The sequence below is a fragment of the Athene noctua genome, chromosome 2, assembly GCF_965140245.1.
Source record: "Athene noctua chromosome 2, bAthNoc1.hap1.1, whole genome shotgun sequence".
Lineage (NCBI taxonomy): Eukaryota > Metazoa > Chordata > Aves > Strigiformes > Strigidae > Athene > Athene noctua.
The window spans coordinates 110556889-110572223 of NC_134038.1; the positions used below are offsets into that span (position 1 = coordinate 110556889).

General features: G+C 37.6%; 1 protein-coding gene across 10 annotated transcripts in view; it reads right to left on the bottom strand.

Annotated features, from left to right (window-relative positions):
• KMT2C (lysine methyltransferase 2C) overlaps positions 1-15335 on the bottom strand; it is a 201583-nt gene that overhangs the window by 149599 nt on the left and 36649 nt on the right. For all 10 annotated transcript variants that reach the window (XM_074899892.1, XM_074899899.1, XM_074899900.1 and 7 more), the window contains one exon: positions 2679-2767. In XM_074899892.1, coding sequence (XP_074755993.1) covers positions 2679-2767 — 89 coding nt within the window. The remainder of the gene's footprint in view (positions 1-2678; positions 2768-15335) is intronic.

Below are 15335 nucleotides of genomic sequence, written 5' to 3' on the forward strand. Positions count from 1 at the left end.
AATGCTAAACTCCATAAATAAAACAGAATAGAAACAACCTCCCAAACCCAGACAAACCAGAAATAAAAGCCTCACACAGTAGAAAAAATCCTGATTATACTAAACACATGAACCAAACAATGGAAAAGAAGCTAGAAATATAGAGACTCAAAATATGTCAGAAGTTGCACATCAAGAGTTTTTCTATGTTCAGATGATCTCATTTTGAGTTTTGTAGTATTACTATACTGTGTTTCCGTTTGCCAACTACTACAGCAAATGGTTGGCAAGTCCAGTTTTTGCAAGAAAACAAACTAAGAAGCCTTTTAGTTAAAGTAAAAATTCGTAAAGTGAAACACAAACATACTTCGATTAACACTGTTTTACATGGAGCAATAAACTGGGATTACTCCTTCTCCCACACTTTATTATTAACACAGATAAGCACTTAGAAGTTTTAAAGGAAGCAGTCTTTTCAATTAATACGATTAAAACTCTATCAAGTCATATAGTGTTCAGCTTTTAAAATAACATAATTGCGATTCTGTCTCTAACAAACTACTCAAGACAATAATGCTCTTTCAAGTCTATTCTAGTTCCCCCTGTCAAAATGGGATTTCAGACCTATGTACTTTTACAAGGCTTCTTTTCACTTAAGAGTACAGTTCGCAAAATCATCTTGGGCTCAGCACTGAAGTGATGGTGCATCACTTCAGCATCAGACCCAGTGGAGTCTTTGTCTATCGGGATTTCTAGCAGTGTTCTGCTGTTGTCTGTACCTTTAGAAATAAGCATCAGCCCTCTGTGACAGCCAGAATGGTTTTGATGATGATAATGCAGAAACTTATCTATATGCACTCTTGAAGACTTAAAAATAAATATCTATGTCCCTCTCTCTTCCAAAGTAAAAACTGCTCTCAGATCTCTGTCGAGGAATTTTCATAATAATGACAAGTAATGCCAAAAAGATATATCTACCACTAAATTCCATACACAATAGTGTACCAGCAGCTGTTAAGCTGAATTTCTTTTTGGTTTGAGCTTTTTTAAAAAAACATATTTAGAATTTACAAAACTTGTCACTTATAAATCACACTTTCTGTCCCCTTTGCTGATTTTCGTAAGACTGGTTCTAGCACATGGGATAGGAAGAGTAATAGATGGAATATAGGACACAATTAGAACTAGATGCTGTCCTTTCCCCTACTCTGTTTTTTATAGGCAAATACCTGCTACAACTTTTTCAACTTTAGTAACTGGTAATTATCTACTTGTACAAGCTGGAAAAGACAATCCAAGTTCACTACCACCAGCAGGTTATTACCAGAGTCAGAAAAACAACTGACAGAATAAAACAATGCAGCATCCTTGTATTATAATGTAGACACCCTCCACAAACCACCAGCAACACTTAGATTCAACACAAGTTGTGACTAGACACTTGTAACACTCCCCAAAGCATAGAGGCTTGAGTACAAAGCCTCCATCACCTTTCACCAGCGAGCAGGTAAGAAGCAAGAAACCAGCATACAGAGCTGAAGCTCATCCTCCATGCACTTGGTAATTTCAGCCTCCTCTTTTATAGCTTTCACTACTGCATCCAGATTCCTGTATGGTCTATATAAGATGTTGCTGCAAAATGGCTCTTGTGAGGTCCTCTACTTGTTCTCCTTACAAATCTACACTAAGCACAGATTCTTGCCTTCATCTTTAAGGACTTCACAACTCTGCCTCCTTTACTTAGCAACTCAGAGAGTAATTTGACAACTCCCTTCACTCAGCTGGCATTTTCATGCAATTGCCACCCTGACCAGCAGCTTCTGCTGTGAGCATCTCTGCACTTCCTTCCACTTTGCTCATTACACATATAGGGCCACCTAATTAAAGTTATAAACCCTTATGTCTCAATGCATTTTTTAAGGCTTATTTCTGTCAAACCAACAAACTTCCGCCAATTGGCCATGGCATCATCCTTCCTGGCAGGTTTCATCTTTCCACACATATTCAGTCCCTGGTTAAAAACAGGCAAATGGCTACAGACATGTGCCTGGCAGAGAGATGACAGTTCTTCACCATGGCCTTTATCTTGTGTGTTAGCTCATCTGCTTGTCTCTTTAGACTCTTAACCTGCCAGAACTGAAATCACAGACTGTTGCAACAGTATTCAGTCCAGTACAATGAGATCCCTCTGGTAACGGAAGCATTTGGGTACTATCATAACCAATATTTACAAAAGCAAGAACAGAGATTTATCTTGTTTCCTAAGCAGCAGCAGGAAGCATTAAAATTTGGTTATCCCAGTTATCCATTTGGTATATAATCTGCTATAGTCAGCTGAAGATACAGGTCAATAAGTAATACTGTATTTTGGTAGGTATTCTAAAAATAGCAGCGACTACTTCAGACCTCTCATTTTTGCTGGATACAGACTTGCAAGACCGGGAAAAGAACCTCTATATAACTACACTATGAAGGCACTCCCATTAGACTATTTAAAAGCAATAGGTTCATATAGCTTTAATTAATACAGGTTCAGGTAGTTTTGATTAATATATGTTTAAATAATACATGGTATTTTTCTATCTGCCCAAATGAACATCTTGTACCACAAAATTATTTGTCTACTATATTCCTGCACAATTAAATGCACTTCCAAGAGAGAAGCAATCAAGACAGCATCAACACTATATTCTCATTACCTGTTTCCACAGTGTTTTCTGTTTCTGCTGCCTCCAAACCATCCATACTGTCTTCATCCTCCACTGCAGTTTTTCCTCTACTCCGAGGCCTGCAAACATAAGAAGGGAAAACTCTTTTTAAACTGAAAGCATTTTTAAAATTTTAAAGTTTTAGATTTAAATTAGGATTTAAATTTATTTTGAAGGATAACTGTCAGCACTAAATTATGTAACGTTTAAGCTAACCCATGATTCAAGTTTTGTACCAATCAGTTTCCTCCCCTTTCTTCCTGTTCCAGGTAATATTCTTAACAATGTACACCTGAATCAGCAGTTGGTCCCTTCTTAAGTTTTTCTGGTTATTCTTACAAGAAAAATGTAATAACAAATTTTACTGATCAAATAATACATTAAATTGGCAAGATTTTAAAATACAAGTATCCTGTTTACTCCACTCAGGAAGTAACTATAGCTAGATATGAGATAACACAATCCAAAAATCTGGCCAGGAGTTACATACACTATAAAATAGATACCGATCCAACCAGAGCATTCTTGGAAGAAATTTCTATAGAATAATAATAACACTAAAGCAATTAAATTGAAACGTATTATTTTCAGTGAAACAAATATTTTGACACATTAAATAAAATGTTATGAGAGATGACTAGATGTCATCACATTAAGAAAGTCATCACGTGAGGACAGCACATCAGAACCAAAATACCTGGCAGATTTGTTTCAATTTCAACCAAGGTCTGATGGAAAGCAGACAGTTTTGTGTCACAAATTCCAGCCTTTTTTCCCTGCCTGGCTCTTCAGCAACTAACGTGGTGGGCTGTTGCAAAGCCCAAGCATCCAGATTCCCAGCTGTTCAGCAGCCCATTTGAAAGGGAGCCAAGAGCTTGGCACCTCGCCCCCCAAATTTTCAGGCTACTTGGCAACCTGCCTCGTGTGCTGACGGAAAGCCTGGGAGACCCTGAGGGCTTCTGATTCCAAGTACACAAATTCTGAGTGGTTTGGGGCATCTCAGCAGTTCCAATGTCCCAGAGCTCCCAAGGCAACCATTCACCCAGCCGACATGCCTTGAATCAGGATGCCACGCAGGCCAGCACACAGGCACCCTGCTTGCCCCTCCCCAACAAAACTGCTCCAGTTCCTCTTTCATGAAGGATTCTGAAAGGTTTGGGATTAGTTCTATGTTAGGGTATAAAAAGGGTTTGTTGGTTTTTTTTTTTAAGTTATTAAATCATTCCAAAACCAGCATTTTCTTTTTTTGTAGAATCTTGTAATATTTAAATCTATCCAAACTATTCCCACAGAACTAGATCTGCTCATCAGCCACAAAATAAACTATTGTACAGTGCCTTCAGTTCTCATGGATCAAACAGGATAGCATGCATGGAACTGGAACCATTTTTTGAGTCTACATGTGTTGCTCTCCTGCTAGAACAGAAGTGACTGTCTTGGACTACCTAACAAGAGAACTCCTTCAAATTGTGTTGGGGCCAGTTTTGTCTCTGCAAAGGAGGAAAAGAAGAATTAAAATGAGGCTCAAACCAAAGACTGAAAAAACCCACTCCATTTACAAAGGAGTGGGGGGGGAGAGGAAAGCAAGAGGACAGAAGGACTCTTCTTGGCATGCCTACAAAATCTGTTCAGGACAGTGCTGAAAAATACGAGTGCAGTGGCAACCCTAGTGATACAAGGTTCTCTCTCCCCTTGCCTGCTTATCCATAAGCAGTGACAGCATACACATAACACAAAGTCAGTAATAGCCTTCTTAGACAAGACAAAAGCCAGCATCCTCTTCAGTTATTTGCCAATTTACAAGCTTCCAGTGTAGTTTCTTAAAACCCACGTGTCACAAATATTTAAACCAGAATACACTGCAATGACCAGAAGAAATGGTCTTCTACTCCTCCCTTCAGCCACCGTATCAGTCCATCCACATGCACAGCCACTGGTGAGCTGGCCAGAAGGTGGACACATGTTTTGGAAGTGAGAAGGATACAAAAGTTTCTCACAAGCAGCACCTGAGATCATCACACATTCATAATGAAGAGTAGGGAGTAGAGCAAAAGGAACATCATGCTCATTGGAAAACACAGGCTATTGCAGCAAGATTGAGATACAGCAAGAAAGAGGTAAGACTCTTCTAACACTTATAAAAACAATACAGCTGGTAAGAAAACAAAAGCATTTAAGTATTACATTTCTTGTAGTTCTTTACAACATCCCAGCACATCAGCCAGCACCAAATGAAAGGATGGGAATGCAGGTAAGAGAAATCACTTCCCTTGGCGCAAGAATGCTCAAAAGCTTTAAAGAACACAACCAGCTAAAAACGGGGATTATTTCTAAATCCTATCCTAATTATTCTTCTACCAACTCGCCATCTGCAATGCAAAGTTACAGGCTTGTATTAAACCAGGATTGCTTTGAAATCATTACAAAGATAAATGATAGTTCTGCTTTCTTCCCAAGTACCCCATTTCAGTATTCTCGAGCACAACCCTGTAGGTGAAGGTCACTGGATAGTAGATGATGACTGTTTATGTTTATTTAATAATTTACATATGGCTTTAGATTTTCTATTAAAATTACATTTCCTGTATTAAACACCGAAGTACCTCACAAAGCCTTTTAAAACATTTTGTTTAAACAAGAGCAGTATTCACTCCTTGAACTCCCTACCGTATTTTAGCAACCCATTTAACACTAAGGAAAATCAGATGTTTCAATTAATTAAACATAATTGCTTCTTTCAGCAAAAGATAACCATGTCTGGTGTTTTCTTATCATTCCCTTCCCCCCAGATATTCTACAAAAAGCCTTCATAATGCCATGCAGGTTTCAAATAAAACTGAAGAAGTGGTGGAAAAAATACTGGATTATATCATTAAATTATTCTTCTAGTTACATTCACTTCACAATCATCAGAAGAGATTCTGTAGTCTACAAATTTATGTTTGGCTTCGAGAAAAAAATAATTCAAGTCACAAAACAGCGAAATATACACTGTACCGACAACTATAATTTAATGTTTCCACAGAAAACAGCATCTGAGAAGGCCATACAGCATAAGTAATCATTGCAATCAACATTTGTAATAAGAATGGATTGTTTAATGTTACTTGCATTAAATTTATACATTTTATTTAGTAGTTTTATACATAAAGCTTTTAGCTGTTTTGCATAACTCTAGATTTTTCCACTGACAAACCCTGTATATTTTTTTATTTTTCTATTTACTTATTCCACTCCCCCTTAAATAAAAGCAACCTGTGCTCCATTCTACTCCTGGGACTTGACTGTTTCTGAAGTTCATCCTTCTGAAGGAGGATGCAAAAAGGCTATGGGGGCAGACAGCAGCATGGCCAGCTTTTGCTGCCCTAAAACAATTACGGAACAACAGCCCATGACTACTCCCCTTCGCTCACGCACAGCCAGACAGTACTGAACCGTTACTGCTATACTGAACTTTATAACTCAAGGTCTGCTCTACATCTCAAAGCTCAATTTCAAACTCTCTTACTAGGAGGAGTAACTACATCATGCTTTTACATATCATTGCAGAAACCCCATCAGCTCGCCACGGCAGAAGTACTGAACACAGATGAGCCACATCTTCTACAGCTTAGAAACCAAGAACAAAATGTACAGGCAGAGCCTGACCAATACAGACTACAAGAAAACAACAATAAATATTAATCAGTACAACAGGCAGTGGGCTTGGCACCCAGGCTGAACCACTGCCAAGGTTTCCACAATTGGCTTTCTCGCTTGCCTTTTTCCTACAATGGAGTTCAATTTAGAAGGAAAAAAACAAAAGCGCATCTATTAATGTTTAAAAGAAGAGATCCACCGAGAAAAACGTACCTTCTTCAAGTGTTTAAAGCACATTCAGAGTTTCAAGAAACAAAGTCAACAAAATACAAAACTACACTTTTTTATGTATATAGGACTTCAGTTGAATACTGTCTACGATAATTTTATTCATATTTGCATAAAATGACATCGTTTATCAAAATCCTTTGTGACCCACTCCTAAATTTGCTATCAATTAGCTTTCTTAGCTAATGCCTTTCATTAATCTCCATCTTTAAATACACCATAGTAAACAAAAATCTCATAATTCTTCTGCGTAAGCAACTAATTAAATTTAGCCCAAGGGAAAAAGAGCCCAGAAAAACCTTCTGCAGGGCTTAACAGAGCATTGGGTACTCCCTCTGCACTGGGAGAAGGCCTTGCTGAGGTGGTCTCAAAGTCTCACCAACTTCACTAACACAGGTCACCAGGCACCTGCGTGGCTTCTGCTGAATTGCAGGGAGAGCAGCACGGATGCATGAACGGAAAAGTGTCTTATTCACCTGCCAGTAATCAGATACTATTTTCTTATCAGATACTACTTTTTTTTTTTTTTTTAAATGCATGACGTTTTTTGCATGCTTGGGTTTTAGGTTTTTCTTTTACAGGTGACAGCAACAGCACCATAACCTGAGAAGTACTATGTAGGTCAAAAGTACATCTTGGATCTTACTCATTCTTTCCACAAAGTGATCAGGAATAAGGTCATGGGCCTCTATCTCCTGGAAACACATGAAATAACTGACAAAGCTACAACCCTCAGATGTCTGTCACTGCAAGGCTGCTAGGTCATGATTACCCAGAAGCTATTGCCAGACACCAGTTTCTGCAAGTCCTCTGTAACTTGCTACCAACAAAATCAGACAACAATTTGCTCAGAACAGCCATGGAAACTACCTTACTAATCCAGTTCTTTTTGTTTCAGGCTTCCGAGTATGTGTTCATACAAACCACTCCAAAGCTTCCCCTCTTTCTCAAATGCCAAAACCTCTAGATCATTCAGGGCAGAAACTACCTTCCTTTCTACGCTTTGCACACTGCTGAGCACAATGATGGTACTAAATGTATAAAACAGGGCCAATAACCTTAAAAAGCGGTGTAACATCTGGGATACAGTAACATCCTAAACCAGCACAGATGTCTTGTTAAATGAACATCTGTCCACAGCCTTACCCTAGAAGATGGTACAGGAATGATTTATAAAAGGGTTCAATTAGCAATGACATCAAGCATGGCTAGTAACGAATTTACGTTCACACAACAGTTTCACAAGTGAAAGCTGTTACACGCTTTTTAACAGGTGTACAAAAGCACATGCTCCCACTGTTTCTGAACCATAAGTTGTAAGTACAGCTGTAGAAGTTTAACTATGCTTAAGAATAAGCTAGAATACCTACGGTTCAGCAAGCGGCCCCATGTGAAGGAAACCACAGCAAGGAAGTAAGAATCAATTCATGGAAATATCTATAAGGAACAGGGGGTTTTCCTCTCTCTGAACACTACTTTTCAATGTAGTTTTATTACTTCTAAGAGTTGAGGAAATTCTACATCCAAGTCTGGATAAAATGAACAATATGGCTGTGGAAGCAAGGCAGAGGCCAGCTAGCTCGAATTAATTTCAATAGCTCTAAACACTAAGAAGCCTAAAATAGGAAACTCACTACCATATTGACTCCAGCTTCAAACTGATTTTGATTTAAAAGATTCTTAAGAGGATTTTTTAATTGAGCAATTAGTAACAGGTGAAAATTTTCTGCACTTGCCCTCCACAATATTTCTTTTCATACATTATAAAAAAAGGAAACTCAACATGTACTTTCTTCCTATTTACTTTTCTTAGATGTGTGTATATTAAAGGCAGATGATCCTGATGTGTGGAAAGGATGTACAGCAGAAATATCACAAGTGATGCAAAGGTGAAAAAAAGCTGACCTTTTAGTAATAGAGAGAAGTGAAAGACTGTAGGGAACTGCCTGTTTTTTTTTGGTTTTTTTTTTTTTTTAATTTACAGAACCAGACTTACTACAATCTCATAGAACTTGCTCAACCTTCAGATTCATTATCAACAGATCTCAAAAATAAACTCGATACTGCCTATTAGTCTTCTGGTACTATCAAAGGAAAGTGTGTATGTATCTTAGTATTTCTAATTTATAAAGCATAATAATATTTTCATAAATAACTACATCAAAGAAGTGACCCAGCTTACGTTTAAAACGAAAACACTGCAACTTCCTGTCTTACATCTCCTTTAACCAGTTATGATCTAAAAGGCATTATTCATTCACTCAACATTATTCATTCACCCAGGCTGTGAAATGTTCAGAGCTCAAACTTTCTTCACATCTATATTTTATACAGTTACCACTGAGAGCACTAAACACCTGAAATAAAAAATATTACAGCCTTTGAGATCAGGGATGTCTGAAAAAAGTATAAAAAGAACCTAGCCTGTGCTCCAAGATTCTCATCTGAACTTTTCCAGTACTCCCCTGTGAAAGGGAGATTTGTCAAAGATTTCCTACGCTACCCAAAGAAATGCAAATAGGAGTCCTTTAAAGATTATTTGTACTGAATGTCAGAGATGCAACTTTGCTTTCATTCTAGAGTACAGTCATTGCTGACAAAAAGTAAGCTAATACAAGAGAAACCAACTGACAAATGCAGAGCTCTTGAAGAAAAAAGCCTGTCCCAAGACAGATTTTGAGGAAAATATCGCAAGTCAAAACAAATTTGCACTGAACAGTTCTAACAACAATTTAAAGGCCAAATGAGTGAGTACTTTTAAGTAAACGTGAAGTTTGGTTTATCTGCATCTTACAAAGTCAACTGCCCTTGCATAGTTACCTGTACTACATGGGCTCCCAGGCCAGTGTTGAAGCAAAATTACTTTCCATGAGAGACTGCACCTAAAAGCAAATAGGATGTCCTGCCACCAGGCACTCAGAACTGTCTACCTGAATCAAAGAGGCATAATTACTGTAATAGGAATGTCATCTCACTGTTGGAAAATCTTAATCTCAACTCCATTTTGCAGAAGGCCACCAGATCTGGGAGCCTGAAGCTACATTCTGTTGGGTGTTGAGGCTGGTCTGGCCAAAGCAACTGTCTTCAGCATTTTCTCTGCCCTTCGCTGAAGTTATTTACAGTTGCTCAGTTTGAGTCTGGGACTGATCTTTTAAAAAATAAAGCAGATGAAGACTATCCTTGCTGAAACAGAGCCTTATTAACAAGACCATGAAATCTTCTTCCCAACTTGCTACCCATTTGGGAATATCCTCAGTGGGTTAGGGAGATGGAGGATCACAGCAGCCAAGGATCAGACTAGGAGGATTCATTATCATCGACAGTTTCTGGCATAAAATAATGAACTTTTCACATAAGCCCATAAAATACCCATGGAGTCACAGCTCTGCTACAGCCAGTTACAGACTGAAATATCGAGGCTAAGGCTACTACACTGCAATGTACTTCTACATACCTTTTTGTGATACCACTACATCTGGGTTTGATGTCAAAAGTATGAAGTCAGGTTGCTTGATCTATACGTACGGACTGTTCAGATTTGGATACGATTCAGATAACAGAGTGAGAAATCATATAAAAGGCTTTCAGTTCCTTCAGCTTTCTTTATACTTTTAAAACTGACTGTTTAGACATCTATAAATCTGTAAGTGAAAATTACTTTTAGTCAAATATCTGTCATGTTAACTCAGCAATACACAGCATCAAAAATTGCTACACGTCCTTATTTCTCAAGAACTATCTTCCTACTGATAGGTAGTCTCATTGTCTGACTTACAGTTTACAGTTTTAGTTCTGTAACACAAAACCACATTACATGTAGACCTTAACCATTAAACATATTTCAGAAATAATAACCAAAAAAAATCTGATGCAATTAGGACCTTCTGACGCATTATATATTTGCAGTTTTGCACAAACTACATCCTTTACACGTTTGTTACTAATGCACTTAGCCATATTCACTATCAAAATTATGCAAAACAACATACCAGTATTTCAGCACTTGCTGTATTTTTTAAAACCTTTTCTGAAACCAAATTAGACAAATCTTTGGGAACACCAGCAGCTACAAGTAGAGCCATCTGCATGTTTCCAAGCCCAGCTAGTTCTGTGTATTTACCTGGCTCCAGACTCGGTAATAGCTATATTCTCATGATTCCTCCAGACAACAGTTGGTATGAAGCTCTTCAATGAATTTGCTAAATAATGCTTATCAAGATCACTGAATGTTTTCAGATGTTCTGTTTTTACAGGTAAGGAGAATGAAATGGCAACAGTTGAGAAACCACTGCCATTGTGTCAAAACCACGTATCTTCTATGTGCAAGAGTTTCACATGTGTACCTGCACCATCAAACACTGTACTTGTCCACCCTTCTCTTTCCTTTAATTAAAAAAAAACAAACAACCAAACCTGCATCAAAATATGATACTGCATCAATCACCATTTTTTCTTGATGGGTAGTGTAAGCATTCACTTACATTTGAACACAAGATTTGTTTCTCCATGATGACAGCTATGGCAAGTTTTAACTCCTCCAATCTTGTGACAGCAATAATGCCCAGAATTTTTTACCCACAACAGCAGCGAGTTCATGTCTTTTTTAAGACTTAAGAATTATGCAGTTACTTGCTCTTTCATACATTGCAGGGTTTGCCGGCTACTCTCTTCTGAATAAAGGTGACAATACAATGGTAAGGACCATAATTCTCATGTCTGGTGATTTCAGGATCCCATACATAAAATTCAGCGGATCTGAGTCATCATGCATGAGAAACAGCTGCCAAGTACTTGGAACTTGGTGGAAGTTTTGGTCTCTGTGAACAGATTTTTGTAATTTTAGCACCATTAATTAAGAGTCATTTCCAAAGATTTCCTTTTGAAACTTTACAGTCTGCTGGAGTCTTACCACAGCAAGATTGTGAAGATTCTTTCAAAATGCCTTTGTCTGCTTATGTTACAATATTCCCACTAGATATATTAAGTGCAGGTGCAGACTGTGCTGCCTCTCCCAGCCACACACAGTGCAGGTATACAAACCACCGAATGGTCTAATACTGAAGTTTTTCCTCAAAAAATTGTTTTTATACCCAGCAAGTACAGTCTGCATACACATAAACCATTCCTTTTATTCATTGTTAATTCAGTTAGGATACTCAAAAAAGGATGCAAATATTCAACTATTACCTATTACATCAATTTAAGACAAACTAAACTCCACTCACATGGAACCATTTTGAGAGGTTTCCAGGTTTCCAGATCTTACACCTATCAAAATGCATCAGTCAATTCAGAACACCTCATGCTTTCTCATCAAATAAAGCTATCTTTCGTCTCAAATCAATTTTACTCATGTCTTTAGACCTAATAGTAAACACAAGTCTTCCTGTAGATACATGGAAAATAACCCCATTCATTCTTATGCTTCTGAAATATTCTTGATGCCACCAATATCACAAAAAAAACACCTGTCTTCCTCAGCTGCATGTTACAGGATTCCCCAAAAAGGGTATGTGTCCTCCAATTTCACCTGTACTTCTGTTTACAAAAGGCGACGAACCAACCTATGGGCAACAAGATCATTCAGTGTATTTCCCTACTGCTTCCCCCAACAAGCACTTAGGCTTAAACTAGAGGGATCAGGACATGAAAGAAATGGCAGTACCCAAAGTGATATAAATAGCCTGCTTTTATGCAAGATGCTGACCTATAACACATTAGGTAGAATTTTCTTAATAATCCCCAAATTAATTGATGGCATGAAAGAAAAGTAGTTCTTGCATCTTAACTACAATTTGTCATTACCCATCTAAAATGGATTTAGACAGGAAAAAAAACATGAGAAATGAATGTCATATCACCACATCTTTTCCATCTGTTAGCACCCTTAGTGCTCCTTATAAAGAAATGCATTTTTATTTCAGATAATGTCAACAAGTATTATGAAATATTTTTCTTTCAATAAAACTGCTAAACCTTGGAAAGCCAAAGGGAAAAACACAAGATCTGCTCGCTAATTAAAAATCCATTAGAACTTATTCAGAAGGCTTGGAAAACCTCAGAAGAATAAAAATAAACCTAAAAAGAAAATGGGCAATGCAATCAGATGGGTGTCAGTGTAAATTTATAATTCACATGAATTGTTTTTCTTTTAACAAAATTGTTTTCAAACTAGAAATAAATCCTAAAAGCTAGATCATGGAAACTATTTTTACACCAGCGTAAATAAAACTCTGGAAATACTATTGTGAAATATAAACAACAATACAAGTAGCATAATAAGCAATGCTCCAAAGTGCAGTCACAACTAATACAAGTCTTCAAACACGTTTAAAAGCTTCCATATAAACAGACATGTCAATCTGCAGGGGCCTGGATAAGGCAGAAATGCTGCATTCTGCTAACAAAACTGTCCACCACTTTTTTTCGGATCCCTGAAGAGGATTCTTCTAACCTGGAGACAAAAACTTGCCATCTGACAATAACAGATAGGTTACAAATAGCTCCAAAGAATTGTAATATGGAACTACTTCTGTTCAAACAACTGCTGAAGTACATTCTTTATGTGGGACAATGATTGTTGCTGTACACCAATGTTCTCAAAATTTCACCTCTTTTAATTTGAGACCACTACAAACCACACCAAGTTACTTTGTCTGTTTTTCCTCTATGCCAGTCTTCTGCCCATTAAGATTAAATATACGAATTCACAGTAATTTTTTAGAACTGTTATTCCCTCATTTCTATAATTTACCTTTTTCCATGTTTTTCTTTAAGGGCATGTGAAAAAAATGACGTTAGAGGAGTTCTACTACCTGATCATCTCCTTCGCAAACCCCCCCACCCACCCCCCCCCCAGCATCAGATGAGATCAGGCTGTGACAGAAGTGCTACCAGAAGAATGATCTACTGCACAGCCTACGTCATATGATACAGGTCAGAGTTATAAACAAAATTGTATCTGTGTCACACGATAGGGGCACACATCCAGCAAACCTTGTTACAGCAACTACTACAATGGAAGTCATCCAAGAGGACCAACTGATACCTCCAGGTCAAGTTCCTTTGAGGCCATCATCCAAGGACACACAAGCAGTAAGCTTATTCCACTTACTGCACTGAAAGTTGAAAAAGGTCCTCAAGTTCTGCGACTTCTCTCCACAGATATCCTCAGTTTAAACAGACAAGGAAATATTTTTTTAAGGTAACAGAAAATTAATTCTGAAATGGTGTGGAGAAAAACGCCAACATGTTCAAGATTGAAACATGCTAACCTGAAGACGTAGAAATAGTGTTGAAACAAAGTTTAAGAATTAACATAGATTGAATTTATACCCAGCAAAACACAGCTCATTTTCACCCAGATCAGTTATCCTATTTCATTCATCGGAGGTCCATGAACGTTTGTGCTGGAAGGGAGAAGAGCAGTGATAGGAAATAATAGCTAGAGAAGAGGGAATAAAGCGAGTGAAGCTTCTTTTGGTGATGGTGCAAGCAATGCTGTCTAAAAGGGTCTGGAAATTACAATCTGAATCACTCGCTTTGTAACTTTTGTCAGAAGCCACCAGAAAAACAAGTAAAGAAGATAATCAGAAATGATACTGAAGCTGATTTATAATGGGACTATTTGTATATTTACCTAATCTTTTCTGAGCACAGACCTTCTGGAATGACAGCTTCTTAGATATTTATACTTTTATTTCAGCTTGCTTTTTACATACACACATATGCTTTTAATTAACATTTAGATCATGAAAACTCAGTTCTACTCACCAAACCACAGAGCCTCAAAAATCAGCTTAATCAAACCTTTCAGAAGTACTTCCAGGTAACAAAAGCTAGCAGAACAAACTAAAACGGCTATACTTGCAACCACTTGTGAAGATGACACAGCCAGGGAAGGACACACAGCTAGGTGTACCTTACAGTAGCCCTAAGGCTACTCAAGATTTACCCAAGTACTATCTTCGTATCACAACAGGAAGAGCAGGGGCTAGGTCACAGCTTGGCCACACGAATTTCAGCAGTAAACCATTATTTTTTGTTACAGTATTACTCTGCATAATATTTTTTTTCTGTATTTTTGCACACTGAAATTTCTCCTTCAAGTACCTAAAAGCCTTCATGATGACAGAAGAATTACAATTGAGGTATACTATGTCCCCAGAATCTTAGAAACCACTATTACTTTACAATCAATGTATTAAAGATTACATTTGAAAAGAATCTTTGACCACAAAGACATTCAACATTTATTACACCATCCATGAAAAAGCTGCTAAAGAAAGTGCTATCAAAACACAAGTCTGACTGCTCACAGACCCAGTGGATACAATGCCAGAATCATTATCCACGTGAGTCTAATATCCATAAATTCCACTCAATAACCGTAATTGATTGAAGCCCATTTCCAGAAAAGTACTCACTGCCATATGCTTTGTCATTTGTTCCTTCTTATGAATTCTTGTTTGTTTCCTATGTGAACTTCTCTGGTTTCAGTTTTCAACCAGTCTCTTGTACCTTTTCCTGTTATTTAGGGAACCCTTAAGAACTCTGTATTTTCTCCGCTGGAGATATTATCTACTGTAATCAAGTTACTACTTAGTTTTAGGGTTTGGATTCCCCACGTTCCCATAACCTAACAGACTGAGCACCTTTACCATTCTCACAAAAGGAATCTTCTCCCAGCTTTCTACAATCCTTGGTCCATTCCTTGAGTTTTTCCAAACCTTTTGGTCTTTCAATTCTTGATATCTGAATCACATTAAAATGGCAACAGAT